At 38.5% G+C, this 1165-nt stretch overlaps 1 protein-coding gene across 2 annotated transcripts in view; it reads right to left on the bottom strand.

Annotated features, from left to right (window-relative positions):
* LOC108693445 overlaps window positions 1-1165 on the bottom strand; it is a 26488-nt gene that overhangs the window by 3920 nt on the left and 21403 nt on the right. For both annotated transcript variants that reach the window (XM_018202390.1, XM_018202389.1), the window contains one exon: window positions 516-842. In XM_018202390.1, the coding sequence (XP_018057879.1) occupies window positions 516-842 (327 nt within the window). The remainder of the gene's footprint in view (window positions 1-515; window positions 843-1165) is intronic.

Genomic DNA, 1165 nt, shown 5'->3' with positions numbered 1-1165 from the left:
ATATATTCTTAAAGAATCAATTTTATTAATATCTTTATAAAATATAAGATCTCTCTTAAATTTATGTACGTTGCTGAGAATGTCTTAAAATTGCAATTGAACTCCTACAGGCAATTTTATTAATATATTTGTAAAATATATGATCTCTTGAATTTCAAATTTACATTGCTGAGAATGTCATAGAATTGCAATTGGACTGTTACTAGAAGCCGCGCGGCTCTTACATCTTTAATTTCGAGCAAACAAGTATAGACATAATAAAAATCAATAACGGTCAACCTTAATAAGCCTAAGTGGTTGTCATGAGATTACAAATGATTATGATAAAACTCGGTCTTATCTCTTAATTCTGTATGTAAACTAGCAAAAAAATAAGACTTGAATAATCTCATCATTATGGTTTGTTATTCGTCCTGCCTCATTTATATTATTCACGTAAATATATAACTTTAAGCTGTATACCCTATTACTACGATTACTTCTAACAATATCGCTAATCCAGAGTTACAATTTACCTTCCTGGCCTTTATCTCGGCAATATCGTCCATAATATCGAGCTGCAGATTGTGAGTGCTTCCACTGTTGCTGGGCGGGCCGGTCATCCCGGTGGACGAATCTCGCCGGCTCTGTAATATCCTGGTGGCGCCTCCCATAGGAAAAGCAGCGATGGATTCGCGACGATTGCGCCCGAAGAGAGTAGTCGGCACCCTGGAGATCGTGACGACAGAATGCCGCCGGCCGCCAGCCGTCGGTGCCGGCGTCTGTGAAAGCGTCGCCAGGAAAGCAGCCTCCCTCGCTGATGGACCGGAACCTTCTCCACCACGTTCGCTCAACCGTCGCACCTATTCATCGCGTGCAATTTAAGAGGAGACCATTTCATCGACATCGACACCCAATATGGATTTATCTTACTGTTTGAGAAAAAAATTTAATTAATCGGATTGGCAATCAAAGGACACAGCCTCATCGAGAAATACTATAAATCTGAATCTCGGATTTTATACATTTTTAATGTGATTATTTATAGATTTATCTTGGTCGTAAGCTTTTAAAAATGTAACTGTACGCATTAAAATGATAATATCATTGCGGTTTAGAATAGTAAGATATCTGTTAAGGCACTCACTACTACTGTACCAGATTGACGTCAGAAGCGAAAAAATAC

The sequence above is a fragment of the Atta colombica genome, unplaced genomic scaffold, assembly GCF_001594045.1.
Source record: "Atta colombica isolate Treedump-2 unplaced genomic scaffold, Acol1.0 scaffold9, whole genome shotgun sequence".
Classification (NCBI taxonomy): domain Eukaryota; kingdom Metazoa; phylum Arthropoda; class Insecta; order Hymenoptera; family Formicidae; genus Atta; species Atta colombica.
Note: the sequence above shows the minus strand (reverse complement) of the source record. Positions and strands in the feature narration are given on the sequence as shown.